At 41.3% G+C, this 27159-nt stretch overlaps 3 protein-coding genes and 2 long non-coding RNA genes across 10 annotated transcripts in view; 2 read left to right on the top strand and 3 right to left on the bottom strand.

Moving 5' to 3' along the window:
- LOC306818930 (uncharacterized protein) overlaps positions 1–27159 on the top strand; it is a 358920-nt gene that overhangs the window by 59344 nt on the left and 272417 nt on the right. The window lies entirely within an intron of this gene.
- Positions 1490–16381, bottom strand: LOC306818980. Of its 4 annotated transcripts, none has more exons than XR_013778443.1 (4): positions 15978–16381; positions 15755–15866; positions 14538–14984; positions 1490–1706 (listed from the first exon to the last, which is right to left on the bottom strand). It is a non-coding gene; the product is annotated as an uncharacterized lncRNA (long non-coding RNA). The 4 variants fall into 4 exon arrangements; XR_013778444.1 differs by having other exon boundaries at positions 1491–1674; XR_013778445.1 differs by having other exon boundaries at positions 1492–1662.
- The window catches only part of LOC306818931 (NLR family CARD domain-containing protein 3-like), a 324740-nt gene continuing 301961 nt past the window's right edge, over positions 4381–27159 (top strand). The window contains exons 1-2 of the mRNA XM_079336666.1: positions 4381–4514; positions 4560–4635. The gene's annotated coding sequence lies outside the window, so the exon portion shown is untranslated. The remainder of the gene's footprint in view (positions 4515–4559; positions 4636–27159) is intronic.
- On the bottom strand, positions 7618–10170 carry LOC306818953 (natterin-3-like). 2 transcript variants are annotated; one of them, XM_079336706.1, is made up of 4 exons: positions 9831–10170; positions 9424–9655; positions 9134–9224; positions 7618–8805 (listed from the first exon to the last, which is right to left on the bottom strand). In XM_079336706.1, exons 2-4 carry the CDS (start codon positions 9433–9435, stop codon positions 7721–7723), a joined length of 1188 nt encoding a protein of 395 aa, XP_079192832.1. In that variant the 5' UTR covers positions 9436–9655; positions 9831–10170; the 3' UTR covers positions 7618–7720. The 2 variants fall into 2 exon arrangements, with proteins under 2 accessions (XP_079192832.1, XP_079192831.1); XM_079336705.1 differs by having other exon boundaries at positions 9424–10170.
- LOC306818979 lies at positions 16404–18554 on the bottom strand. Of its 2 annotated transcripts, none has more exons than XR_013778441.1 (4): positions 17988–18554; positions 17097–17309; positions 16675–16995; positions 16404–16422 (listed from the first exon to the last, which is right to left on the bottom strand). It is a non-coding gene; the product is annotated as an uncharacterized lncRNA (long non-coding RNA). The 2 variants fall into 2 exon arrangements; XR_013778442.1 differs by lacking the exon at positions 16404–16422 and having other exon boundaries at positions 16504–16761; positions 16881–16995; positions 17988–18551.

Below are 27159 nucleotides of genomic sequence, written 5' to 3'. Positions count from 1 at the left end.
GAGTTGCATTGGAAACTTTAGAAAAACAAATTAAAGACCAAGAAACAGACCTTCATAACAATTATGATCCTGTTAAAGAAAAACACCTGGAACTCCAAAGAGCCAATTACAATAAACTGTCTATTGATAAGGTAGCAAAAAGTCTGCTATGGTTGAGACAAACTTATTATGAACAAGGAGATAAGGCGGGCAGACTGTTGTCCTGGCAAATAAAAAAGACGCAATCTGACAGAGCAATTAAATGTATTGAAACATCATCTGGGAATTTAACTGTGGACCCATTGGAAATAAAGAACAGCTTTAGGGAATACTATGCATTCTTATATAAATGGGAAATATCGAAAACATTGGATGAAAAAAATGAATACTTTGATCAATATACATTCCCAATATTGAATGAAAACTTAAGAAAACAATTAGAAAGTAGAAATTTTAGGTGCAATTCAAAGTATTAATAGTGGTAAGGTGGGGGGGCCTGATGGCCTACCTATTGAGTTTTATAAACAGTTTAAAGAAAAGTGAGTTACCCCCCTTTTAAATATGTTTAATGAATCATTTCATAACAACATTCTGCCAGACTCGTTGCGATTGGCATTTATTACACTGATACTAAAACCTGGGAAGCCTGTCACAGAGTGCTCCTCTTTTAGACCTATAAGTTTGATGGGATACTAAAATATGAAGCAAACTGTTAGCCAAGAGATTAGAACAATACATCCCACACTTTGGGCATCATGATCAGAATGGTGAAATGAATATTTTGCCCAAATGTTTAGATAGATAGATAGATAGATAGATAGATAGATAGATAGATAGATAGATAGATAGATAGATAGATAGATAGATAGATAGATAGATAGATAGATAGATAGATAGATAGATAGATAGATAGATAGATAGATACTTTATTGATCCCGAGGGAAATTCAGGGCATCCAGTAGCAGTATACAGACAGGCAGGACACAAGACACAAGACATTGGTTACAGTACAAAACATCGGTTACAATACAATACACACCCGCTGTCCCCCTCCCCTCTCTATACAATAATCCCTCAAACAAGACTTAGCAGCCCCTATGTGACTAAGAGTTAAGGCATTAGCATAAGATTTAAAACTTATGTAGCATGGTGTACCTAACCTGTGAGGAGAGAGAAGCATGTGCGCTGTTTGCATGAGAGAAGCATGTGTGCTGGGTGTATGTACAGAGGTCTTTGAGCTTATGCCTGAGGTGTGAGTACAGTCGAAGTGTGAGTTTGTACTCACACCTCTGGCACTACCTCAAACACCTCTGTACATGCACATAACTAGTTTCTAGAAGGCCAGCACTTTGTTTCTAAGGCTCTTTAACTGTTTACAGGTGTCTTTTAACCAACACATGTTTTTCTCTCCTCACAGGTTATGTACATTATGCTATATAAGTTTTAAGTCTAATTGCTAATGCTAACGGCACAGGCTTAACATATAATTATGTTTACTCTTTGTCACATAGGGGCTGCTAAATCTTGTTTGGGGGATTATTGTATACAGAGGGGAGGGGGGACAGCGGGTGTGTATTGTAACTAATGTCTTGTGTCCTGTCTGTCTGTATACTGCTACTGGATGCCTTGAATTTCCCTCGGGATCAATAAAGTATCTATCTATCTATCTATCTATCTATCTATCTATCTATCTATCTATCTATCTATCTATCTATCTATCTATCTATCTATCTATCTATCTATCTATCTATCTATCTATCTATCTATCTATCTATCTATCTATCTATCTATCTATCTATCTATCTATCTATCTATCTATCTATCTATCTATCTATCAGTCGTTAAACAGTCGTTAAACAGTGAGCAGTGATTTGCATTAAGTGTCCTAAGACAAAGAGGTGAGACCAGGGATGATTCGGGTGATTGCCAATTAAGTACCCAACTATTGAGGAGCATATTAGCATTAAGTGTTGAAGACAATAGAGTGAAACTTGACCTAGTTAGGGTGATCATCATCCCTTACAGATGTAGCATAGCAATACAGTAGGGTGGAACCAGATGATTAGGGTGATTATCGTTAAAGTGACCAGTGCTCAGTAAGGTGACTATCAATATGCATTAAAGTGTCCAACTGGAGGCTGACTCTGAGGTCAGCAGTGCAGATGAGGAGTGAGAAAAAAGCGAAAAAAGAGTCCAGGGATCACCGTGCGCTTCTTCCCTGCCATGACAGTGACGTGTTGTACAGTCTTATGGCCTATAGGGGGACAAAAGAGTTCTTGAGTCTGTCCGTGGAGCACGACTGTGACAGCAGTCTGTCACTGAACATGCTCCTCTGCCCGGTGAAGGTGCTGTGCAGAGGGTGGTGTGTGTTGTCCATGATGGAGAGCATTTTGTCCAGAGACCTCCTCTCTACCACTGTCACCAGTGAGTCCAGCTCTGTACCCACCACAGTGCCGGCCCTCCTCACCAGTCTGTCCAGGCGTGCTGCGTCCCTCTTCTTGCAGCTTCCTCCCCAGCACACCACAGCGTAGAAGAGGACGCTGGACACCACAGACTGGTAGAACATCTGCACTTATTTCAGTCAATTCCTCTTCCTTTGCCTGCTACATTCTTTAATAGAATTAATAGCACCTTTAGTACATTTACATGGAATAACGGAAAATCTAGGTTGAGACTCAGATTACTTTCCCTTCCTTATGAAAGAGGGGGACAGCGACTTCCAAACCTAAAATGGTGTTACTGGGCCGCTTAGCTACGCTCAGCAATGTTCTATTTTACAAACGAGACACCTCCATCATGGATGTCTATTGAACAGGCATCTGTGCCAAATCTTCCTCTAAATGTGGATCTTTATTCTGCACATCACAAAACTTTAAAAAAAGAAGGGAGAATCCCTTCCTAATCACACACAAGGACGAGATAAGATTAGAAAAGATAATATTTTTCTTATCTTAAACAGGGCTCATTTCCACGACTTAGAGTTCAACCTTGACAGCCCAAGTTTTTCACTTTGTCAGGTATTTTCCGACTGTGCTCCACCTCCGATCAAAACGCTCCCTTTTCATCTGTAATGATGCCGTCATTTTTTTCCATGAGATAAACTTGTCTCAATCTTTGCTTCCATTCAGCCACATTCGCTGGTTTAACATTCTTCCATGTTGCTGTTTTATTTTTCTTGGTGACTAATAATAAAATATTCACAATATATCTTCTGTCAGCAGTGAAAATATCGTCTGGTATAACACCAAGTAGGTTGAACTGAACCTTTCATGGAATTTCACTTTTCATAATTTTCTCCTCTTTAATATTTTTCCAGTGTTTTGAAATAACAGTCCCAGAGTATGTGCATAAGATCACCTGTTTTACTGCATTGTCTCCAGCAGAGGGCAGCAGAGAATGTGTCTGCTTTTTATTCTCACTGTTTCTTTTTCTAACTGCAGAAACAAACACATGTTCATTTAATGGAAACAATCAAACAGAAATAACAGTGGTATAAAGTATTCAACAAGAGAAGAGGAAACAGGCTGATGGCCTCTTTTATTTATTGAGCGCTGTAGTTTCCACTCATTTTAATGTGCTGGATCTGAGTCTTTCACTTTCTTCATTTCCTCCAGGTTGAAGAAACATCACACTCATCATCTTACACTGAACAAATTCTCAACAGGACCTGTAAATGATGACAACAAAGACAACATAGCAGGTTTGTATTTCACTGTGATATACTTGTAACCACGACTTAGTGTGACATGTTTTAAATGCATATTAAAGCAGGACTACAGCAACATCTACAGCTGGGTTCAGAGGAGCATGCTGAGGAAAACAAACACTGTTGTATGTGGCAACAAGTTGAAATCATTTCTCCTCTTTAGTCTTTATATAATCCTCTTCAGGTGTAGAGAGGCATCAAACGTTTCAAGTTCAAGTCAATAGTTTAGTTTCAGTCAATGTGTTTTCTGTTTAGTGAGTCACTTAGATAGTCTGGGGTTCATATATCTTGATGTGGTTCATGTCTGATCTGGAGTCCCACTGGAGAAACAGGTGCAGACTGGATCCTCCACCTTGCAGCTGCTGTGATGGCCGCTTTGCTTTGTGGTTGGAATCAACCACAGAAAACAACAACAACCGGAGAGCGGTCATAAAACCACTGAAAAGTGGTCCTCCTTAATCCTGCTGCAACCAAAAATCTTTACCCTCCTTTTGGATAACTTTCACATCGATTTGAAGAATATTAAAGTTGTGTCTGATCTATTTCATGCTATCTGCACGGACTCCACTCCTTCTCTGTCCCTTCCTCTCTGCCCCTCACAGCCTGTTTTTTCTTCTCTTTCTTCTCCTGTCAACTGAACACAGACAGTTTCTAATGACATCACAGCTTACATTCATATGAGCTGTGTGTGTGTGTGTGTGTGTGGTCGTGTCTGTATGTTCGTGTGTCTTTAGAAAAGGCCCAAAGTTACGGACATGTTTTTGACTGATATCGCGAGAAGTGAGCCTGCCCATGTGATCAGTCCTGATATTCTAATGAGTGGCACGCAGTATCAACAGATAGATCGATAGATAGATACTTTATTGATCCCGAGGGAAATTCAAGCTGACGAGTGAGCTTCAGTTGTCACGTGATAACTTAATAGAAGCTGTTTGTGCCTAAATTAAAGTGTGAGTATTCATCTCTTGCATATTTGTCATATTGTTTCCTCATATGGATGTTGTTTGGTTGATATGAATGAAAGTCGGAGCCCGCGTGCTCGCGCTATGATCAGACACGTTAATGACAGCTGATAGCGTGCACGCTAATTTACGTCCCTCTGCTCACGTCATGCGTCATGTTGAGTTAAAGGCACGTTCATTTATACCAGGGGTTGGCAACCCGCGGCTCCGGAGCCGCATGCAGCTCTTTCATCCTTATACTGCGGCTCTGAGTGGCTTGGGAAAATAAATTACTAAAAAAAACTAAGTATTTAATTGAAGTGTATTTTATTTGTGTTCTTTAATATTTTAGTTCTAAATTGGAAGATTATTGTGATCTTGACATATTAGAATAAATATATGTTTTTGTTTTTCGTCGCTCAAAATAAACGTCATACTCGCGAAAGCCGGTATACCCGCCAAAACGCCGTCCATTTGTCGCAACTTTCAACCCCAGCAAGGCAAGTATGTTCTCCATACTTGCCTTGCTGGGGTTGAAAGTGTAAGTAAAGTGTAAAGTGTAATGTAAGTAAAGAAAAATATCTGAAGAAAATAGAACATTCAATGATGCTGGGCAGATTCATTTGTATTTACCTCTGATGAGAGTGGCCTACCAGTATGCCTAATTTGTGGAGAAAAACTGTCTAACAATAAACGGTCAAATGTCACAAGACATTTCAACAATACACACAGAGCCTTTGCTGAAAAATATCCAGAGGGAGAAGAGAGAAAAAAAGCTGTTTCGGAACTGATGCGGAAGGCTGATCTGACGAAAAATCACTTCAAGAAGTGGGTGAAGTCTGCAAATTCAACTACATATGCAAGTTTTGTGGCCGCTCAGGAATCAGTCAGGCGTGGGAGACCGTTCACAGATGGAGACTATATGAAACAATCATTCCTTAAGATTTCAGAACACCTATTCGCGGACTTTAAAAACAAGCATGAAATTGTGCAGAAAATCAGAGAGATGCCTCTCTCTGCGAAGACTGTCAAAGACAGAACCATAAAAATGGCAGAAAATATCACAAAACAGCAAATTAAAGACATCAATTCAGCTGCAGCGTACTCAATCGCCTGTGATGAGTCCAAAGATAAAAGTGACTTAGAACAAATAGCGCTGTTCTGCCGATATGTGAACTCTGCTGGACCACAGGAAGAAATGGTTGAGCTGATACCACTGAAAGGCCAGACACGGGGGGAGGACATCTGTGAGGCTGTGCTTGATTGTTTACGGGCCAAAGGAATAAAAACAACCCACCTAGTGTCAGTGGCTACTGATGGGGCACCGAGTATGACTGGAGTGCACAGGGGCTTTGTGGCCTTGCTGCAGAAGTCACTGGATAGAAAGCTGCTCACTTTTCACTGCATCCTGCACCAAGAGGCATTGTGCGCGCAAACTTTTCCTTCAGAATGCACAGAGGTCATGAATGTTGTCATTCGGATTGTCAATAAAATAATGGCAAAAGGTTTAAATCACCGCCAGTTCCGTTCGTTACTGGATGAGGTGGACAGCACATACTCTGATCTCCTGCTGCACAACAGAGTCCGGTGGCTGTCCAGAGGAGAGGTGCTGAATCGTTTTGCTGCATGTTTGGGAGAGGTGAAAACTTTCATGAGCAGCATTTTGCAAATATTTATTTTTCATTGTTTAGTGACACAGTGCTTTTTTCCCCAATTTATTTTTTTTAATTCAGGCCAAGGCTCTGCTACTTGCTCTGAAAGCCCAAAGGCGATAAAAGGATGACGGCTCACGGCATTTTTTGCTTTTGTTTGCTACATGGATAATTTAAGTTCATCTTTTTAATTTATTTGAAAGACATTCAGACATTGTATTATTATTTCAAGTGTTCAAAATGTGTTCATTACATAGATAAAATTGAATTTTCTCTGTAGCACTTCGTAGATTTCATAAGCAACACACTTTAGTTGTTTATACAAAGTGTAAAGGTAAAAAAAAAAGTAATATATACGGTGTTATCTTCATTTTAGATAAGATGATAGCCCATCTTCAAAAGGGTAGTCAAAGCACTAATAAGTGTACGGCTGGGGTGAACCCCGAAGCATGAAAGGGAAGTTGTTGTTGTTTTTTTAAATATTTTTTCTATTTCATAAATGCGTTCATAAATAAATTCATTTTTGATGTCAAAAAGTATTTGCGGCTCCCAGTGTTTTCTTTTCCGTGGAAACCGGATCAAATGGCTCTTTCGGTGTTAAAGGTTGCCGACCCCTGATTTATACACTTATTACGTAGTGTTTAGACAGTTGTGATTGAGCCCAAAGTGTTTAGTGTTAATTAAGTATTGTTATTTAGCTTGCCTTTCAACTACGCTAATTCGGCAACCGGATGTAGCAGCTTGCCTGTATGTTTCAAAATAAAAGCATCCTGCTGGTTCCGGCAGTTAGAGGATTTCTATGACAGGAAATGCTCTGTCAAGTTGTTAGCAGTAACTTAACAGGACTGAAATGTTAAAGAGACCTGTGCATTCTGTGTTTGAGTTTGTTAGTTGAAGACAGTGTGAAGAGAAATGTGATTATAAGGAGGAGGAGAAGGAGGAGCATGTGGATGAAGTGAAGGTTAGAAAACATATATCGGTAGTTTGCTGCAACAGGAGGCTCACAAACTAAAGACAAATCTCAGAATGACAACATGTTGCTGCCAAAACATCCACCGTTCATCTTTACAAGAATATCTGGGTTAGGGTTACGAGAATATCTGTTTGTTTACTGGACCCACACTGATTTTAATTATCTATGAACAGAGAGCTCACATCACATCATATATATATATATATATATATATATATGTACCTTATAAAATCTGAGGGGAAATGCAAATGTTACACTTTAAACCCTTTAGTCAAACTCTTCAACATCCAAACAAAAGACAAAACTCTGAGTGGATTTTAAAATGCTGTGATTCTTTAATCAAGTTCAAATGATTCATCAAGATCTATAATCATGTTCAGTTCATCAGACTGCCTTTATGTATATTGTTATAAAGTGGAAGTTAATAAAACATAAATCATTTTTCAAACATGATGGTGGACTTTACATTTCATGCACATGGAGGAGAGTTCTCTACTAGCTGACATCTATCGAGCACCACCTCCATTTTAGCCCCCTGAACACTTTTGTACATCCCAGAGAAGACCATGGTGTGGATCTCGCCGTTTCCATAGGTGCGTCTGAGGCGTGCAGTGAACGGGATGGTGAGCTTGTTCTTATATCGCATCATATTAAGAGAGCAGGATTTGTTAGGAGGGACTGTGAGCTGCACAGAAACACTATCAGGGACCGTTTCTGTCACCGTGCTTTCCTCAGTGAGCTGGAATGTTGTTTCAAGGCCGACTTCAATCTTTCCGTCAGCAATGAAGGGGATACCGACTGTGAAGCTTGTCTTAACCCCGGCTGTGATAGAAAAACCAAAGTCCCATTTTTGAGCCACCTGGTACGTCTTTGAGAGAGTGTCTGTTCTCTCCACTGGGTGGCATTGAAGGTTCTTGATTATAGACTCACGGATGATCTCTGGGGGATATTTGGTCATTTCTGATCGACTAGTGATGTATCTGACATTGTCAATCTGCTGGCTGACTATATTCTCACTCACGGTCAGGACCTGGTAGTCCTTGAACGTACGCTCAGAACCCTTCCAAGCCAAGTAGAAGAGCTTCTTGTTAGTATTAACCTTACCAAGTCCATATTTGTTCTTGCCTACAAATATGTTCTCTGCAGGGCAGGTTCTCACTGAGTTTTTGGGCACTGAACCACCTGAACCATCCTTCCACTCCAGGATCTCAAAGTTGTTTTTGTTCACCAGGATCTCAAACGGGAAACCAGAATGTTCTTTCTTTGCGTCTGCATAGTAACAGAAAGAACCCTTAGTGGGGGTATAAAAACCAGCGTGACACTTGTATTTGCAGACGTAATCAGTACGACCAACATCATAATTATAAATGGAAACTGCATTGTTTGGTAGAGAGTTTTTCCAGGTCACCCATTTCAGGAAAGATTCTCCCTCCGACAGGCCAGGGGAGGATTGAACCTCCCTCTTCTGTCTGAACTGATTCACAGGCAGAAAATGAGGATTCATTCCCAATGATGGGTTCACAGTGATGTTCGGACTGCCATTTAGATCTGACTCTATGAAGGAGACAGGAGAGAGAAAATGAAGCAGCACTTTACTTTAGTACACGAAGAAACAAAGAGTGAGAAGTTACTTTCCAATCTGACCTCGACCCACTCTCTCTCCTCTCAGCACTTCCTGCTTTCCTATCTTATAAAGACCCCTGCACTATTATCTTAAATTTAGTATTGTATATATTAGTCTTATAATTACCTGTTTATATTTTAGCTAACTGTTTTTATTTAATGTTTACTTTGTAAAGCGAGAGCACAGAGTTAAATTCCTCGTGTGTTAAATCTACCTGGCCGAGAGAATCAGCTGACTGTGATTCTCCTTAACGTTTACCTGTTGTCCACTCTGTGCTGCTCCTGACGTCGAGAGAACCGGCTGAAGACAGAGCCGCCAGAGCCGACAGCAACAACACGACCGACTTCATCTGGAGAGGAGACAAACACCAGAGTCCTGGTTAGTAAGCAGAAGGTTTACGTCACATGAACGTGACTCTGGCACGACACTGTTTTTAACACAGACAAGTTTGACCTCTTCAAAGGATCAATCATCGTTTCACTTGTTTAAATACTGGAGTCCCACAGAGCTGCGTCTTCTCTCCTTTCTGCCACATTGAACATCCTCACCTTTAACATCATTTATGGTTCAAGTTTGTCACAGAGAAACAGACGGCATCAAAATCCAACTTTTAAAACTTTACATGCAAGCAGTAGAAAGGAAAGCTTCACCGCTCGGTTCAGCTCAGAGGAGATTCTAGAGACTGTTGGGGCCTCTGGCACATCTGGAAGGTCCTGCCATCTTTATTTACCATCATGTCTGCCATGGTCCTGATGCTGTTTCCTTCTCCTGTTTTCTCTCCTGTGCACAGATAATTCCTCTCATGCAGGTGATGCATAGCGAGGAAAGGGGCCCCCCTACCTGTCTGGGGACCCAAGCAGTTGTCTGCCCCCGTACTCCCTTGAGATACAGATTTATAGTTTCTATAATCCAACCAACACTTAATTATCTTGAGGAAACAAGAAAAAGTACTCACCATCTCTGTGTTCATCATTTGATGCAGCTCTGCTCACATTCAGTTTATATGAAGAAGCTGAGTGACGCACAAAGTTGTTGAGCCAATCCTAAATATAGTTACTCTTGGCATGACTCAAACAGTGACCTTAGATCAGACCTTAATCTCTTTCAGTTTCTAAATTGCTCAGCAGATTTTTAATGACGGCTCCAAGGCAGGGTCATTTTATTTGCTTTCTCAACTTCCTCCTCCTCCCTCTGCTTACAGAAGTCAACAGTACAAAGTCATCACACATTCCTGGTGTGAGGCTTGTTTGCGTATGAATAAGTAATAGGTTTTCGCTGGAAATGTAGTATTTCAATCCTTGTATTATGTTAAGGGAAATTTGACCCATTTCAGTTTTTGTGTTGCTTGAGGCCATCCTCACCAACAGTCCTGAGGAACCTAAGAGAGCTCAGGAGCTCCCAGAAAAAAGGAGAAATTACTAGTTATCGTTTCTTTTTCTTCATGAAAGTTTGTGACTTTTCCTCACCTGGGGTCATGAACTTGTGTGTGACATCTGGACTCTTTGATGTGTACTGACTTTCTGTGCAGAGTTTATATACAAAGATGATGTTGTGGGTCATTTTGACCCGGACACTTTAATATGAGTATGTCTCTTTGATGTACTTTATTTTTGATTGCCCAATTACTTTTATTTATAGCCATTCAGAGCCAGGTGTGAGTAGGACTCCTGTCTCACACTTGTCCTTGTCACTTTCCTCATGTCAACTCTTTGACAAAGACACCAAAAATGAGCTCCATAGAGGTATACAGCTGAAGAAGCTTTATCACAGATTTTGAACGGGGATAGTGATGCAGAGGAAGACATTTCAGAGACAGATGATATTTCAGAAACTGAGGACAATGTTATTGACGGTCCAGACTGTCAATGTTCCTATGATGAGGAGGATTCAGAGGACGAGTCTGCTGTTTTCGCTCCATCAGAGGAAAACCAGGGAATGCAGCAATCATCATCCACAGAGGAGACATGGGCATCTAAAGACGGTAATATAAAATGGTCAACATCACCACACCAAATCCAAGGCAGACTGTCATCAAAATGACTCCAGGTCCTACAATATTTGCTGTCACACATGTTGATGATATTCAATCAGCATTTCAGCTCTTCATATCCCCTCCATTAGAGAGGATTAGTGGACATGAACAACTTGGAGGGGAGGCAGGTGTTTGAAGAGAAATGGAAGCCATGGATCAGACTGACTTGCATGCTTACATAAGAATTCTGGTATCAGCTGGAGTGTACAGGTCAAAGGGAGAAGCAACTGCAAGTCTATGGAATGAAGAGAGTGGAAGGCCAATCTTTCAGGCAACAATGTCTCTGGAGACATTTCACATGATATCTCGCAACCCAGTCGCACAAAGATGACAGTCTGCCTTGGATTTGGTGTGGTGATGTTGACCATTTTATAACATCAGAAGAAGAATCAAACTGTGCAGCTTCTGTACGCTGACCGTGATCTCTGACCCGCTGATGCACACTCACAGCCGTCACGTCCTTTATTAGAGATCTACTGATTGAAGCGTCTTATCTCTGAGCTTGATGTTTTTAATGAACATGGTTCCAGCCAGTATGGAGTGTTGACTTCCTCCTGCAGGATCAGATCAGCAGCTGGATTCTGTGTGCTACAAAGGATGTGAAGCCTCATCCATCTGTACCTGCACCCTGATGTCAGGACTTCATACTCAGACTGGAGGGGGGTACAAGGGGTCTGCTGTGATCTCGTTTGTTGAATTCAAGGCGTACCGGTCTGTCAGGTCAGACGAGCTGCACATTTGTACTTTGAATCAAAAGGAAACAGAAAGTAGGTCATTACCTTGTATTTTTTTATTGGTAGTTTATCTATTTCAAGAGTCTGATGTCTTTCTGATGAACACCACAAATCTCTGATACAAACATAATCTATATCTATATAAAGGCAGGTCATGTTCTCACCTGTGCGCCGATGCGAGTGGCCGCACATTCAGTAGCTCCGTCCCCGTCGTACTGTTGTGGAATTTTTCCCAGTACCAAAGAGTGAAAATAAAGAGTGAGAAGATCTATTTAAAAAGGAACCCCAAGATCGATCTGGTCTCAGTGAACATTTATTCAAAGGCAAGATAAGCGTTGGAAGACCCCTCTCTTACACGGTGAGGAGAGAAAGAGGCCCCGAGAAAAGGCAAACATGAACACTTTTATATTTCCATCACATTACACAGATCACGCCACATAGAGACACTGCCCACCTGGCAGGGCACCATCTATCCCCTAGTGTGAGAAAAGAGACTACATGACTATTTACCATCTCCCAAGGCTGAGAAGGAGATGGAGTCCAGTGAGAAAGAGCCTGGGTGAGTCTTCCCACATGTACAGAGTGTGAGAAACAGAATAAAGGGAACGAAATGATGGGAAACAAAACACCCAATATGCTGTGCATGTAGTATTCTAAGACATTTCACATACATTTCATATGACAGATTCTATGAGACCTTCGTAGTACAAATGGAGTAAAATTTTCCATAACATTCCTCCTTTTGATTACATCTTAATCACACCGTATGATACTTGATTTTCTTAAATGTGAGTGCAGTCACAGCAAACCAAACATCCGTAATTACAATGACAATGTGTAACCACTTCAAGTCAAAACTTCATAAAGGTACAGCATATCAATATTTACGGATTATAGTCTTCTTCATCATCACTGTTGCTGCTGGACTCTCACAATTCTTAATAACAGGGGAAGTCATGGAAAGGAGTTGATATTGAACAGTTTGATTCTCTAGGTGCTGAACCCGAGCTCTGGTGCAGGAATAACACAACAAGAAAAAAAACAAAATCAGTAGCACAATTCCAATAAACAGCAAATTTATCATAGAAGGAAGAAAGAAAGAGCAGGAGTCATTAAGAGGGATATTACATCCTGCAGTGGTACCCAAATATGTGCCTTTGGGGTCTTGACGAGTAATACAGACAGAAGGGTTAACAAAGAGGTTGAGACCATTTTTTTTTTTTTACATGATCGAGATCAGTGTACATGTCACAAAAAGCATTAGTCGGTGCAGTGAAGGTGTGAGGATCACGAAGAACAGAATAACTTCTGTTACATTCTTGACCCGGGGGTAAGATTCACAGTCTGAGTCTGATTTCTTTTCCAATGAAAAGTTTGACTGTGGTTGCTTTGCCAATGAAAAGGTTGAGTGTGATTGCTTTTCCAATGAAAAGGTTGAGTGTGATTGCTTTTCCAATGAAAAGTTTGACTGTGGTTGCTTTGCCAATGAAAAGGTTGAGTGTGATTGCTTTTCCAATGAAAAGTTTGACTGTGGTTGCTTTGCCAATGAAAAGGTTGATAGTACGTTTTTTCACCTGCGTGAAGTTGGCCCCCCACCCCACGCAAAACTTCGGGATCATAGTCGCATTTGTTTGTGCTGGTTTGTGCTGTAAAAAGTTTCGTTTGTGCTGTTTCTGTTTTTGAGTTATTAACTATTATTATATAGGTCATCCTGAGGTCACTCAGCCCCCCATCTGCTCCGAATCGACCCAGAATGGTCGCGTTTGTTTGTGCTTCGTTTGTGCTGTAAATATTTTCCTTTGTGCTGTTTTGGTTTTATAGATATTTTAAGTCTTATTGTCGGGCGATGACGTCACCCCTCCCTCCGGGGATTCCCCGGAAATGGTCTCGTATATTTTCAATTGGTTTAAGTGCCGTAAACATATTCGCTCAAAAGTGCTTTTATTGATATTCAGAGTTTTATTATCAAGCGACGCTGGTAACTCACTGTCATGCTTCATTTTTGTTTTCTTTTTTGAATCCATTCAGGACTGGATCGTACATTGTTTTTTTACTACATTAATCAAATCGCACCCGTGATGGCTTTACGTGATCATAACTTCTTGATGCATCTTCCTTGTATTGCCTTCCTGTCCAAAACATGTCTGAAATTCCAATAAAAAGATGTTGTTCCATCTAGATGTGTACTTTTTTTTTTTTTTAAAGGAGCATCATGCTCTACATATATTTGCCATTATGGTGCGCTCAAACAAGTTAAGCACACCTTTGATTGAAAAAAGGGCGCAAAAATCTACCTTCCCATGCACTTTCAGAGAACAGAATTATAATTCGTCTGCAAAACAAGATTTCTGCCCAATGTAAGTGAAATGTTTAAACAATACCATACAATGTAGAGTGAAAGACATTGCTCACAGAATATTGGTAATGCAGAAATACTGTCCTCAATGACTAGGAATCTTTATGCTTGCTAAAATGATATATTATTGTGTTAGATGTGGCAGACACAATTTACACTACAATAAAGACAAAATTGAAGAGGAAAATCTGCATCATAAACAAAGGAATTAGGAAACTAAATACATTTTCACTAAAATAACCCATTAGCTAGATCAATTTCCTATGCATTTGACTGGCAAATGCCAGAGTATGGACATATGTGAGTGACCAACTGGGAAACAAGACCTCTGCAAAGGCCCTGTACGCCTTTGTCAAGGCAAACAAACACAACATCTGGACAGCTTTAGGATTCAGTCATCCTGAAACTGATCCTGAAACTAATGATGACACTGACACTGAATCAGGTTCCCTTGTCCCCGAACCTAAAAATGATAAGGATTTTCAGCTTCAAGTTCCTTTTGACAAGTGGAAGGAATTTATTCCTGAAAAGGCAGAATACAAGGACAAGTATTCTCGAAACGAAAAAAGAGAATATACAATTTTGAAACCTGGCACCTGGACTCATGTTATAAATGAGCAGATCTGGAAGGCAGTGAAAAGTACTTGCACATTTGTTTTCAAAAGAGCCAAGGTTTATCCATCAGTCACAAGTACTTATATTGAAATCAGAGGCCACTGTAAGGAGTGTTCTGGTCTTCTTGACATGAGTTGTGACAGAGAGCCTGCAATTAACAGCCCGATGGTGCTTAACTGTTGCATCACAAACAATGATGACTCCCTGCACACTGGCGGTTCAAAGCGCTTCATGTCTGGACAGTTGCGTGTACAGATAGCCAAAGAACTGTGTGAGGGCAGAATGGAACCCCATGTGTGGCGTGCATCGCAGGCAGAGAAGTTGATGGAGTTTGGAGATCCTGAGCCGAGTCATCTACCAAATTTGGCCACCCTGCGCAAAGCAAAACAAGAAAAAAATGATGTGGAATTAGGTGACAAAGATCCCATTTTGTCATTGCAGCTACTGAAGTACAGTGCACCCCATGGTAGCAGCATTAAAGACATTGGACTGGACAAGTTTTTCTGTCACTACTGGAGTCAAACACAAATGCATGTGTACAAGACCTTATTAAAGAAATCTCATGACACAGTGTGTTTTGATGCAACTGGCTCAGTAGTCAAAAAACTGGTGAGACCAAATGGCTCCTCCGGTCATATCAGGGTGTTCTCACAGGGCATAACAGCTCTAGTGTCCCAGTGGTGCAAATGTTGTCAGAGAAACATGATGAGAATGCTATCACACAGTGGCTGACAGAATGGATTCGCGCAGGTGCACCTGTTCCAAAAGAAGTTGTGAGTGATTTTTCTCTGGCCATTCTTGGAACTCTGGTCAAGGCTTTTACCCCTCACCCTGATCTCAAGGCCTACATCAATGAATGCTTTAATGCATTGCTTGGGAACCCATCTGCAAAACTGCCCCCTTGTTTTCTCAGGGTTGATGTGGCACACTGCATTAGGATGATCTGCCAGTGGGACTGCCTGAAAAAGAAAACACATCGTGTTAAAGATTTCTTTGTGAGATCAATAGCACAGCTTGTCAAGTCACAATCTGTTGAACATGTAAAAAACCTCATACATGCCATCACTACTGTGGCACTCAGCGAAGCAGAGGGCAATGACAGTTCAGGGGCTCCTCTCCCATCAGAAAGGTGCAAGAAATACCTGAAAGCTCAAATTGCAGAGGAGGTTGTCATCATTCCAGATGAAACAGTTGAGGGACAGGAACCAGTGGATGCATTTGGTCATATCCAGACAACCGCCCGACAGTGGGTAACTGAAATATGTGAGGAGAGCAGGTCACTTGCCAAGGCTGATGGAGACAGAGATAACATCCACTTCCTCCCTGAGATTATTCCCCACATAATAAGACTCGGAAGTTACTTACCACTCTGGACGGGAATAATGGTCCCTCTTTTCCGAAGCACCAGCATCACTGCAAGCTCAGCTGCTGTTGAAGCAGCATTCAAAAACATTAAACATGGACTTTTCAAGCATGAAAACCTGCCTATTCGGGTGGATCGATTCGTGGCTCGTCATCTTTCCTTCATCGAAGGAAACATGCAGATTTGCTCTGCAAAACAGGAGAATGCAGTTGATTTAATTACTGTCACAGGACCTGACCCTGTCTCCACTACTGCCAACAGTGTAAAAGATGAAAGAAAAAAGGATGTTCATGCTTGTGAGGAGTCTGCTGCTGCTGCTGCTGCAAACATTGTTCAAACAGATGAGGATGCTGTTGAAAACTGGAGAGGCCTAGCAGTTCCACCCAAAAAAAAGGAAGATGAGTTCCTACCTTGCTCCTTGTCCTGAGTGGCTGCACACAGACCCATCTGTGGACCGGAAAAAAGTCAAAGTGCAGCCGTTAAAAAACGGAAACAAACAACAGCCTGTTAAACTTGGCAAATCAAGAGTGTCAGTGCTTAACACTTGTGCATTTGATGCAGTTCTTCAGAGTTCATGTTGCTCTTTTTGTGACAGCTGTTCTTTTGAAAACATTGTAATTCGCCAGGAATATGACAAAAAGTTCCTCGAGCTGGTTAAAACCATTGTCACAAAGGGTGTAACCCAGCAGGTATACTCACAGAGGGCAGAACTGCTGAGGGGAATGTTCAAAGCTGTCCACCTGAAATCTGGTGCCCTCCAAATCGATGCACAATGCCACATCTCTGCTGTAATTGAGAGAACCATGAGGACTCTTTCAAGTGTTTGTTTCACAAAACAATGTTCCTCACAGTACTGTGATCTAAGCAAGCAAGTCACTAGGGAAGTTCCACTTGTGTCTACCCACATTGCTGTTCTCCAGACGTGTGGCATGTCTCATCTTGAGGTGGCTGTGGAACAAGGACTCAACCTTCCTGACTCTCCGTGCCTCAGGCCAATCCAAAGCCCATCTCAGTGTCCTCCTGAATTAAAAAAGCAAGACTGCAAGACAGGAAAGGTTCTGTGTTCAGGGAAGGTGACCCACAGCTACAGTCTAGCAGAACTTGTGTGGATTGACACTGACCTTGGCAGCCATTCTTTCAGAACTCCATCACAGACAAATGCCTCACAGAGCGAAGTTGCATTATCTGAATTTCCCTCCAGGCTGGTGCTCCAAGGGAAGACGCTTATTTTGAGGGCAGTCATTGCTTTCCAGGGAGGCTTGACCCAGGATGCTCTTGGACATTATGTGGCATATTGCAAGAGGGCTGCATCTGTCTGGGAGATGTATGATGACCTGGGAAGTGTAGTGAAAGCAGCATCAGAGAACACCAAGATCTGCTCGCATGCTGTGTTATATACAAAAGAGTGATCACTGGTTGTTGTTGTCGTTTTTTATAGTTAATAACAGATGGATATGTTCTGTATTACTCTTCAAATCTTCCATTGTTACCATTACGTCATGCTCTATTTTGCACATAAAGCCATTGTTAGAAACAGGAGTCTTTTTCTTCATGCAGTCAACAGCGTCAAATGCATGCACAGCTATATACAACGCTGAATAACATTGTTAGGCCAAATTATATTTTGACATTTAAATAAAATATAATTACTACTACTACTACTTAAAATATAATTTCAGTTAAAGAGCTTTGGACTTGACACCATTGGAGAAACACAAAAAACATGTTGGTCATTACCAATGCTAGTAATTTATGGCAGCTGGTGTGGCATGAACTTTAGGTGTAATAAATGTCTTTTCAGTAATCATTAAGATGATTTGGAGATACTAATTAGGCCGATTAAATACCCATGCAAAATCAAGTTGTGTGCAGAAGTTTGCAATGTGAACTAGCAAAATTGCTATTAACTGCTGTAAAGCCACAGCAGCAGAAATTAATACGAAAAAATAACAGTGAAAACAGCATCGTTACATTTTTTTCTATAGTGAAAAACTGTTGCGTGACATATTTACCTTGAGTTCTCCTTTCATCGGCGGCGCAGGATGTTGAAGTATGGAAAAGTTACAAGACCACGTGGAATTAAAAGATAAATACGGCAGCACGAGAAAAGCCTTCGGGCTTTAACCGAACATACAGGTAATATGCGCACGAGACCATTTCCGGGGAATCCCCGTAGGGAGGGGTGACGTCATCGCCCGACAATAAGACTTAAAATATCTATAAAACCAAAACAGCACAAAGGAAAATATTTACAGCACAATCCAGCACAAACGAAGCACAAACAAACGCGACCATTCTGGGTCGATTCGGAGCAGATGGGGGGCTGAGTGACGTCATCGCGTGAAATTAAAATGCGCTATTTCTATAAATTCATAATAGCACAAACAAAACTTTTTACAGCACAAACCAGCACAAACAAAGCACAAACAAACAAGACAATTCCGGGTCAATTTGGAGAAGATGGGGGGCTGAGTGACCTCAGGATGACCTATATAATAATCTTTAATAACTCAAAAACAGAAACAGCACAAACGAAACTTTTTACAGCACAAACCAGCACAAACAAATGCGACTATGATCCCGAAGTTTTGCGTGGGGTGGGGGGCCAACTTCACGCAGGTGTGTTTGGCCTGTTAATGTGACAGCACACTGAGTGACAGCTGCTTGAGCATACACAATCATTTTTCACACTGAGCCAAGAAGGGAACAATCTGTTTAATGCAGCCAAATAAATCCTTTATTATCAATCTGTTTGAAATCTTCTGTTTTTCAGGGCTGCCTCACAAAGAGAGTGTTGACGAAGGCCAAGATGCTGTGTTACCGTGTTCCCTCAGCACCAAGGAGAAATCCTTTGGAAATCCTGGAGGGGCTGAATAGTATTTAGCTAGTGAAGTCCAGAGTCACAGTGAGCTCAAACTAAGACAGCAGCCTGAAACAACAGGGATGTTATGAAGTATAAACCTTCATCAAGCTTCTCATGTTCAGTGTTTGAGCTGCTGATGAACTGAGCTGTCCCTTACTGACACCTTTTCTTCTTCTTTAGTCCCACACATTTCTGTCACTGACTGAGCTCCAAGTGAACATGACAACATGAGGATTCATGAAGCAGCCACACCTCTGATCCCTGCACTCCCAGATTAAAGCTTGAAGAGAAATAAACATGTTCTCTGTTTGAGGACTGTTGATTCAGACTGCTTCACTTTGATCCAGGTGTAAACTGGACTCTGTTTCCTGTTGTTGACTTCATCAGCGTTCATGTCTGTTGACGCTGTACACTGATGCTGATGATCTTCACTCACAGCTTCTTCATTTCTCTACAAACGTTTGAATCAAAGATGAAACGTGTCAAAGTGTGTCTTCTGACTGTCCAACACTGAAGGACACAAAGCAGCTTCACTTCTGTCCTCTGACTTGATCTGATAACAAGAGGAAACTTTACACACTGAATCATGTGACCAGTGTGAAGAAATAGGACACGCTGAAGGCTTTCATGTAAATGTTAGGAAGGGTTCTTATTTATTGGCTGTCTATCACCATGGGCCTCAGGTCAGCATGTATGAACTTCACTTCTGCTTTATTTCTTCACATTCAAGTCAAAGGCTCATAAAGGAGGAAACAGAGCTAAACACACATGGGATAGTTCAAAGTTCAGTGTGAAGGTGAAGAGGAGCGAGTGCACTCTTTAAATGAGCACAGTTTAATCATATTATTTATTTATATTCATAATTAATGTTCATTTTCTTTTTAAAGCCGAGGAAGAGGAGTGACTCCTGTTCCAGAGAGGGAGTCTGTAAACCTAACCTGGGTCTCATTTAGAATTGTTTCATACACACAAAACAGAACCTGAAACTGGTGGACTCTTTACATTTCCCACGCAAACTTTATGTTCAACTGTTCAGCAAACTCTGACCCAGGCGTGCGCACATTTAGGGGCAAAGAGGGCAAAAAAAAAACGACCAATCAGAGGAGAAGGAGAAACCAGGAAGTGACCTGAGGCAGATGAAGAGGAGAAGTGAGATATAAATGGGGAATACCGCCATCTGCTGGTGCACAAACAACAATACGGGTTGTTCCCTCCACCTCCCTTTAGCAACAGTGCAATGCTGCCATCTGGTGTTGAAAAGGTGGAATGACATAAAGAGGGATTCTCTGGATTTTTCACATATTTGGAGTTCAAGATCAAGCAATAAAAAAATTAAAATGATTGATCTTTTAATGAACAGATGACTTTGTTCATGTTTTGTTTTATTTCCCTTTATTTATCGACAGTATGATCTGAAAACGTTTTTCAAATGACTGAAGCAGTTTTTTTAAAGCCTGATCAGGAGGACTCCCAGAGGATCCAAAAACCCTCCACAACAACTCCACCGTCACGCTCCACACTCTTCTTCTAAACTGCACGACGCTTTAACATGTTTTTTTTTAATGTGTGATTTAACAGTGAGGTCTTTCACTGTGTGAAGCTGTCGGATAAAGCTGGATCTGTAAAGTGTGATCTGATGTTATTTCATTCAAACCATCTTTTGTGTGTCAGTGATTGTCCTGACTGTCGACCTAATCTGTGCTAAGACTTGTGTATATAGGACTCTAATAAAGAGATGAACACAACACATGCAGAAAGTGATAAATACAGAAAAGGATGAGGAATCTGTTTCTAGAGAAAGTTCAGTCAGGAAGACTATATTTTGCATGTTTTATTGTTTGTTCTCATTCTTTCCTGTATGACAGCAGCTGTTGAAGCCATGACTTTGATTTATGTTCCTTCAATGATTTCAGTCTATAACCATCAGGGCTGACTCTGTAACCTCTGAGGAGAATCTAGAGTTCATTTCCTGACACATGAAGCACATGGTCTGTGTTGGATCAGCAGCAGCTGAAGATCAGAGAAGATGTGATGAAGCCTGGATTACATTCATGAAGTCATCCTGCATTAAAGCTGCAGAGAGGAAATGTCACAGCTCGAAGGATGTGAACATGTTCCTCAGCTCGCTCCAAAGTCCAGGCGCTTTCTTTTTTTCTCTGTGTGTCTTTAATCTAAAATCCAACAGCATTACCTTCAAATGCAATGGCTTCCTTGAGGTGAACCTCTGAAGTCTGGCTGGTTTGAACTTGTCTTTGGGACAGAGGGAGCAGTGGACCTGACTGCAGCATGTCGTGCAGCGTTCCACTGCAGGCTTTCCACCTCACTGAATGATCCAATGATGCATCTAAAGAGGATATAAAATGCATTCTGTTACATGAACTTCAATTCAAATGAATGTATACAGCCTGCAGACGTAGATTGTCTTTCCTTACAGGTAAAATGGACACTTGCAGCAGGTAGTGTACATGAGGCCTTACGTATGTAGAAGAAGAAATAATGACACTACGGGTTCAAGTCCGGCATTCAAAAACATAATGAAGTGAAAGTGGCTGAAAGAAGACACCTGAGTCATTTAGTATGTTATGTTAGAAAGAGCATTGACTAGTATCAACAATAAAAGTAGTGATGGTGCAGAAGTCTGCTGTTTCTCTGTCATTTCACTTCCTATTCCTTTTGTTTATATGCTTTAGTACACAACAGAGGTGGACAAATACACATTTCAATTGTGCCATAAAGTCCTGACACCTTGTGATCCCACTTGTGCACTTCAACAGGTGATATCATGAATGAGCTGGTCGACCTCTGGGAAAACATCATGGTGTGCTGCTGCATCGTGTCGGTAGCTTGGCTGTCTCACATATCACGTTTGTGAGTTCAGAAAGAAACGTTTGCAACAACAGAGTTTACAACAATGTTTTATAACGCTGCAAACACATACATGCCAACAGTGACTTTACCTTATGCACTAAAGAGTTACTAATCACTGACAACTTCAAGTGTTGATACTAACCGCTTTGGTGAAAGTGAACGTTGATTTAAAACGACAACCCAAAACGACATCATGTCACATCCGGTAATCTGCATCATTAATGACTCCTGTATTGATGAAGAACACAAGAAAGCATGGATTTACTTTCTGTTGAGAAGCACAATCAGTAACTCACCGCTGCATATGTCGACTCGCTGCTCTTCGTCCAATCAAAAAGCAGGTGAAAACGTCCTTTCAAGTTGTCCCTTCCTCGTCGTATTTTGCGCTTCATATCAGTCAACACAGCTCTGAGGGAGAAACTGTGCAGACATGTGGCTCTTTGTTACATAACACAATCCAGCTGTGTTTCAGAGCAGGCTGTGTGCGGCCAGGAGAAATACAGACGAATAAACAATCAGCTGTTTAAACACAGCCTGGATTTTTAATGCTGCTGTCTTACAGGACCAATCAACAGACTGCAGTGTTTAGCTCCGCCTTTAACCCCGGCTGTAGTGTCGATGGACACGCCTCTCTCTCTCTCTCTTTACTGTACCCTTTTTAACAAGTTTAATTCTTTAAAAAAAATAAAGATTTTATTGAATCTTTCTTGAACCAATCAAGGAATCGATGTGGAGTGATGGATCGTTGAACTCCGAGGTCTCCTCATTACGGAAAATGCGGCACTTTTCAAATGATTTAAAGCCAGATACTGCTTCCTGACAGTGACTCCGCCCACTGAGACATCTCCTGCACACCCTCTGTAAAGTAGTGCTCTCAGTGGTTCAATTCAGGTTTGTACAACTTGATGTCTTTGCAGCAGCAGGAACTGAGCCATCGACAGGAGGAGTTTGATATCAGCATGTTAAACATTCAAACTTCTCCCTGTGAAGACGGAAGAAGAAGAAGAAGAAGAGAAACCTCAGTCCTCACAGCTTCATGAAAACCAAACTGAAGAGAGCAGAGACACACAGCATATAAAAAAGTTGATGGAGAGGACTGTGGAGGAGCAGAACCAGACAGAGACTATCATCCAGACAGTCATTTACAGCCACAAACTTTTCACTTGCCAATAATTCAGCTGTTCAGTGTGAAAAATAAGTTGTTCTTCTCGAGCAGCTGTTGTGGTACACATGAGGACCCACACGAGAGAAACCCTTCAACTGTTCAATTTGTGGTCAAACATTTGCACGAAATGGAGATCTGAAGTCCCACATGGCAGTTCACACAGGAGAGAAACCATTTAGTTGTCAAGTGTGTAGTAAAAGGTTTGCATGAAATGAAGATTCAAAGTCCTACATGGCAGTTCACATAGGAGGGAAACCATTTAGTTGTTCAGTTTGTGGTAAAACATCTGCACTAAAAGGACAGCTGAGGGGACACTTGGCGGTTCACACATGAGAGAAACCATGTTGTTGTTCAGTTTGTAGTAAAACATTTACACGAAATCGAACTGAGGCTCCATTTGGCAGTTCAGTTTTCAAGTTGTTTTCAAACTGTTTGTTTTGCTTTCTTCATAAAAAAACACTGTTCTAACATACAATAAACATTCTTGATTACAATATTTTTTTTATTGTATTTTGTAAATTGACAAGTTGTTCACGATATTTACTGACCCACTTACAGAGTGCTTTATGAAACATGTCAACTGTGAAAGAAATCCAACGACAGCAGAGGTTTTGATACCCACAAGCATCCAATAAGGATTGAAGTGTTCTCTGTGCAGTACAGGATTTGCTAAATCAATTGGAGATCTGAGGCGACCTTTGGCTGTACAGAGAAGAGAGAGACCAGTTAGATGTTCAGTTTGTGGCCAAAGATTTGCACGAGCTGAGGCTGACACACTGAGCTTCTGTCTCTCTCTCTGTACGTCATTTTCTGCACGTCTCTGAATTTACATTCTAATCATACCACGTATCTTTCAAAGTTCAAAGGTCGAGCATGTCATGTTGGCACATTATAAACAATCCAAAGCAGCACTAGAGATGCTACTCTGCATTAGAAGTTAGGCTACACATGTTTCACATCATCAACACGTCCTCTCTTCTCCTGTCACTTAAACATCTCTGCTTCCTGTGACATCACTGCGCTCCTTATAGGTGTGTGTGTGTGTGTGTGTGTGTGTGTGTGTGTGTGTGTGTGTGTGTGTGTGTGTGTGTGTGTGTGTGTGTTTCTCACAGAGACAGATCTGGTGCTTGTGTTTTTTCTTTAGACTCTTGCCATTGTCGTCTTTTAAAGGGATACTTCACCCATATGCATTAAGCCTTGTATCATTAGAAACATGGTGGTATTTTGTAGTAGTTTTTAATGGTTGTGCATCCAGCCTCATTTTGCAGACAGGAAAGCTTCTTATCTCTTTGTCTTAAAAGGAGCCTCCAATGACACAAAAAAATCCACATTTTGCATCATCGGAGGCTGATTTGGTTAGCAGCTGTGAAAAGGCATTGCTAGTTGCTTTAGCAATTTATATCTTTTCATCCAGTTTACTTTGAACAAGCAAAGTGGAACACGTTTAAAGGCCTGTCACATAACGACTTACCAGAGCCGGCCCAAACCCACTTGGTGCCCGAGGTGAGATTTGAGCTGCTGCCCCTTGAAGCCTGTTGCTACCAACTCCACCTCCAATCACAATATTCATGCACTTCTAAAAGACTGGCACACAGCTTGACCTTCTACAGCTCAGCTTTATTTCAAGCTGATATTCAATGGTAGGGTCAGTGTCACTGTCACACTCGTCTGACTCCTCCCCCACAAAGAGCGGGTAGCGAGCAGCGGTGTTGTGATGCGTCAGCTCGAGCAGGGAGCATGAAAATAAAATCAGTTTTCTTTGCTTCTATTACTGAACGAAAGCGTAAAAATGAGGTTCAATCAAACAACAGGAAGTAAGAGCCCAACTAGCAGGGAACATTCCCACAAGAACATCTGGAATATGTTTAAAGGACATGTTGAAGATGGTCATCATTCAACATCATGTCCCTATAATGTGAACTGCTAAAGGAAGATTAGGTCACATTTGACACAGCAGAAATCCAGGATATGCTCTGAACATATCTGGGAGTCATGACTGTCTACAAGGAGTGACAGGCGAGTTGTCTGTGACGCTGCCTGAGTCGTATCTACGTCATGTTCACGTGGACGCGCTGGCTCCTCCCCTTCCTGTTTAAGTGAGGGAGGAAAGAAAAGAAGAAGAACAGACTGTACTCACTGATTATCTTAAGCTCATAGAAGCCTTTTGAGATCATTTCCTGCTAGCACAACAATGCAGCCCAGAATACTAAACATGAGAGTGACCTTGTTATTTGATATCAATGAAAGTCATTAGTATCACTACATTCTTATCAGTAGTAACAAGAGCTCCATGTTCAGGAAGGAAATCAAGTCTCTGTCCATGTTGCTATGAGGAGCTCTACCTGAAATAAAGAGTGAAGGATCCAAGATTAGCTTGATGTCCACAATGGGACTTCTTTCTTTTTGTACGTGTGTCGTTTATGTGACGGTGGATTTTAATGGCGTGGCTCTGCCGTGGTGAAAATGGACTACTAAGAAACGTTCCCCGGTGCCTTCTTAGCGGTGAAATAATCCGCTGCTACCAAGAGGTTGGAATTGAAATAAAAGGAAAAGATGCTAGCAGGCTACGAGTAACATCAGTGAATGGTTGTCACATTGAGAACGGTTGCTCTGGCTCACCTTCCTGTCCACTCCAACATCAACATGAATCCACAATAAGTATGATAGTACGACCAATGATGACTTGTTCCTGTTCAGATTCTTCATGCCTCGATCCCTGAGCTGAAGGAGCAGCAGAAACAGCTGTGCTGCAGGTGACACAGGTGAATCCACTCCCTCCTATCAGGCCTCTCAGAAGAGGAGGAGAGCTCATTGTTCACTTTGCTCTCCAAATCACACCTGTTTCCTCTTTCTTTGCCCAGCGCGTCCACAAGTGACTCACTGTTGAAGTTCATGAGTTCAGTGATTCACTTTGTTTGTGACGCTCAGGCAGACTTGATTTATTGTTGATGAAAACATCAGCCTGTGTTTAAGGATACATGTGTGCCTGTTTGGATGATGATGATTTACAAGGATCTTGTGAAGGATCTTTTCACTCATCCTTACTTCTTCAACGGTTGGATGGAAACGTTGCGGCAGCAAGGCATTGTGGGCCGGCATTATGTTGTCTTCTTTGTTAAAAGATGGTTGAATGTTTTCTGTGCTAAGAGGAGCTTATAAAAGAAGCTGTCTTATTATCAGTCTGATTCATGGTATAGCTGTATAGCTCTTCTTCCAATAGAAAGAAGAGAGAAACAGTTCAATGAGTGGGATAGACTAATATCACGGTACATATGGCGAGGGAAAAGACCAAGGAGAAGATTTCAAACTCTTCAACTGCAGAAGAAGAAGGGCGCTCTAAGACATTATGATTTATCTGCACAGTGGAGAACCCTGGTTTGCTGGTGCAGGTCTGATTATCGAGCCAGATGGAAAACTATTGATGAGAAGTTGTCAGAGAGCGTCCCAATCCAGGCATGTTTAGGGGATCAACAATTGGTTAAAAAAGCTCCTGGATAAAGGGAATAGCTGGATGAATGGATCCCTGAAAACATGGTTCAGTATTATCAGCAGGACTGGCCTGTCTGATGAAATAAAGATACTGAGGTGGTGCTGGCATGACCCCGACTTCACCCCCAACAAACTGGATGTTCCTTACAAGAGATGGACCAAACAAGGCCTCTCCTCTTACTCTTCTTTTTTTACCCAGTGTTGTGCAATGTTTCAAAGTTAAATGATTATTAACACACCTCGTAAGAAAACCAGGGCACCACCTGGCTGACCAGGAACAACTGTATTAATTATGGGAATTAATAAAGTTATTATGAATTTTTGATAGTTATTAATTATGAATTAAATCAACCTCATATCTGAATTATGAATTCTGCATCAATCGACTACCTGAAATCACACGAACAAGCTTCTGAGTTTTATGTGCAGAATTTAATGAAAGAAAAGGTGAACAATAACAGAATAATGACATGAATAAAATGTGTTATGAATGTGGAACCAAAATACAGTGACTGATATATTTGATGAAGGTGAACACCAGAAATGATAAATGTTATTATGACGACTTGAGTATGGTATTGTGGTTTAACTTTTGTCTGATAAACATGTTAATTTAGTTCGGGACAAAAAGTGGAGTGAACGGAGGAAAAACTTTAGATTAAAGGAGAGTGGGAAGTAAAAAGGACACGATGTGACACGACCCTCTGCAGGTTTGACCAGCTGTTGAATGCGTCTTACTTTGTTGTAGAATCAACGAATCCGCCTTAGAGGGACCGAAGAATTCTGCGGTCCAGAACTG

The sequence above is a fragment of the Symphodus melops genome, assembly GCF_947650265.1.
Source record: "Symphodus melops genome assembly, chromosome: 23".
NCBI lineage: Eukaryota > Metazoa > Chordata > Actinopteri > Labriformes > Labridae > Symphodus > Symphodus melops.
The sequence above is the reverse complement of the archived record's forward strand: the minus strand, read 5'-3'. Positions and strand labels throughout refer to the sequence as shown.